The sequence below is a fragment of the Asparagus officinalis genome, chromosome 5 (genome assembly GCF_001876935.1).
Source record: "Asparagus officinalis chromosome 5, Aspof.V1, whole genome shotgun sequence".
NCBI classification, from domain to species: Eukaryota; Viridiplantae; Streptophyta; class Magnoliopsida; order Asparagales; family Asparagaceae; genus Asparagus; species Asparagus officinalis.
The window spans coordinates 90,840,854-90,844,001 of NC_033798.1; the positions used below are offsets into that span (position 1 = coordinate 90,840,854).

Consider the following 3,148-nt stretch of genomic DNA (forward strand, 5'->3'; position numbering starts at 1 on the left):
GGTATACTAACACACATTTCTCCTGAACGCTTGAATGAAACACAGCAATCATTTCCCTCGCGCATTTCTACCTGGCTCCCCCATCTTACCATTTTATTTCACCTTGAGACCCAGGAACGGGCGTATTTTGCTGATGTCTCCTGTTGAACAAGCCTAAATGTTCACGCCTAACAATGCAGAGCATCATTAGGTTTTGCTTTTTTTACCTCTGATTCCCTGTCAAAACTGACAGACTGACAGCCAACCAAACAGCCCCTTAGCAACACAGATTCCGTATTTTGCTGATGTTTTCTGTTGAACAAGCCTAAATGTTCACGCCCAACAATGCAGAGCATCATTATGTTTTGCTTCTTTTGCCCCTGATTCCCTACCAAAACTGACAGCCAACCAAACAGCCCCTTAGCAACACAGATTCCTTACGTCGGAGAAAGGACATTATCAGAGTTATACAACGGTAGCATGTCCAAGAAGGGGCCATGTACACAGTTCAACAGTATCCCATTTTTTAAATAGCAAACATAGCAAAGATGCATTCTTTCTCAGCAACGCAGACGCGTATTGGAGAAATAACACAAGAAATACTACTGAGAAAAAAAATTATAAAGCTTGCAGTTGCACCATCATACTATATTAAAGAAGCAAAAGGATAAAAGTATAACAAAATTATCCAGCGTAACTACGTGGCTAGAGAGCAGCTAGCAGTAAAATATAATAGATCACTACTAAATTGTTCACCAAAATGGCAACGTTAACCACAGATACCAGGAGGAAGAAAACCTAATTCATTAAAATCTTAATCGACCTCCTCCATCTTGCTGCCCTCAGCATCAGCATCCTCAAGAGGAGGCATGTCAGTATCGGCATCAGCAGCAGTCTCATCCTCGTCAATGCTCAAGCCCAACTTAAGCATCCTGTGGATCCTGTTGCCGAAGGTGTTAGGGTCGTCGAGGCTGAATCCAGAAGTCAACAATGCAGTCTCGAAAAGCAGCAGCACAAGGTCCTTCACCGACTTATCATTCTTGTCAGCCTCTGCTCTCTTCCTCAATTCATCCATGATTGCATTCTCCGGGTTAATCTCCATGGTCTTCTTGCTCGACATGTAACCAGCCATGCTTGAGTCCCTCAATGCCTGAGCCTTCATGATTCTCTCCATGTTGGCAGTCCAGCCGTACTCTCCAGTGACTAAGCAGCAAGGAGAGTCGACCACTCGGTCAGAAACCACGACCTTCTCCACCCTGTCACCGAGCACCTCCTTGATGACCTTGCAGAGCCCCTCGAACTTCTCCTTCAGCTCTTCCTTCTTTTTCTTCTCATCCTCGCTCTCATCAAGCTTCAATCCCTCCTTAGTTGCAGACACCAACTTCTTCCCCTCAAATTCCTTCAACTGTCCCACTGCATACTCATCAATAGCATCAACCATGTAGAGCACCTCAAAGCCCTTCTTCTTCAGCTTCTCAAGGAATGCGGAGTTCTCAACAGCCTTCTTGCTCTCGCCGGTGATGTAGTAGATGTCGCTCTGGCCCTCCTTCATCCTTGTCACATAGTCCTTCAAGCTGGTTAATTCATCACCACTCTTGGTGGAATGGTACCTGAGGAGTTCAGCTAACTTGGGCTTGTTCTGCGAGTCTTCGTGTATACCAAGCTTGAGGTTCTTGGAGAACGCCTCGTAGAATTTGTTGTAGTCTTCCTTGTTCTCAGCAATCTCAAAGAAAAGCTCAATGCACTTCTTGATTAGGTTCTTGCGGATGACCTTCAGGATCTTGTTCTGCTGAAGCATTTCTCTGGAGATGTTGAGGGGAAGATCCTCAGAGTCAACAATACCCTTGACGAAGCTTAACCATTCAGGGATGATCTCCTCGCAGTTGTCCATGATAAAAACACGGCGCACGTAGAGCTTGATGTTGTTGGGTTTCTTCTTCGTGTCAAAGAGATCAAATGGAGCCCTCTTGGGGACAAATAGAACAGCCTTGAACTCAAGCTGACCCTCCACAGAAAAGTGCTTCACTGCAAGGTGTTCCTCCCAATCATTGGTGAGACTCTTGTAGAAGGCAGCATACTCTTCCTTGGTGATCTCTTCAGGCTTCCTCATCCAGATTGGCTTTTGCTTGTTGACAAGAGCCCACTCATGGGAAACCTCCTTGATCTTCTTCTTTTTCTTCTCTTTCTCTTCCTTCTCCTCATCAACATCTTCCACCTTGCCTTCCTCGTCTTTCTTCTCTTCCTCCTCATCTTCATCGTCAGAAATTTCTTTCTCAGTGGTCTTCTCTGTCCAGAGAGAGATTGGGTAGCTGATGAATTCAGAGTGTTTCTTGACCAGATCCTTGAGACGACGCTCCTCAAGATATTCCAACTGCGGGCACAACAAACAAAATGAATGACAAGATCAACAACAAAAGCATTGGCAAGAATAATAATTTTGTGAACCCTGGAAACAAGGGGTGTAACCCAAGTCAGGCAACATTCAGAGTATACAGAAGTAGAGGCAAACAGTAGAGGCAAACAGTTAAAAGAAAGCATGTTAGGTATTCCTACCGGAGTGCAAATTCATGACAGTCTCAAATGTAAAATTAAAACACAGGGTAAACAAGAAGTGATCCATATTTTTCACTATAGAACGTACAAAATTTCAGAAACAGAAAAAAAACACCTTTCCCTTAAGAGAACAAAGGTTATATTTTGGGGGAAACAGATTAACACGTTCACGTGTATGAGCAACCTAGTCCTAAGACCCAAAAATTCTCGAGTTTTCTCCCCATGATATACCCTAGATGATGCTCCAATAAGGCAGCAATGTTATCCGACAATATTATAACAAAACATATTGTAATTAGAGATGCTAACATAAGGCAGCCTTACCGTCAAAAAGAACTACTTTATAGCATATGTGCTATTTCTAAACAACTCCCCCAGAAAAAAACGCACATGCACCCAGAACTATTGATTGTCCAACAATAACACGCAGAACTATTGATGCTCCAATAAGGGAGCAAGGTTAACAAACAGTATTATAACATAGCATATTCTACCTAGAAGATGTTAAACTAAGGCAGCCTTGTAGTCCAAAAGAACTACTGCATAGCTTATGTACTCTTTCTAAACTAAAAAAAACACCCCCACAGAACTATTGACTTTCTAACAATAACTGTCT

General features: G+C 43.1%; 1 protein-coding gene across 1 annotated transcript in view; it reads right to left on the reverse strand.

Annotated features, from left to right (window-relative positions):
* The window catches only part of LOC109840139 (heat shock protein 81-1-like), a 5,054-nt gene continuing 2,500 nt past the window's right edge, over positions 595-3,148 (reverse strand). Inside the window, exon 3 of the mRNA XM_020408658.1 lies at positions 595-2,350. Within this exon, the coding sequence (XP_020264247.1) occupies positions 794-2,350 (1,557 nt within the window). The 3' untranslated portion in view covers positions 595-793. The remainder of the gene's footprint in view (positions 2,351-3,148) is intronic.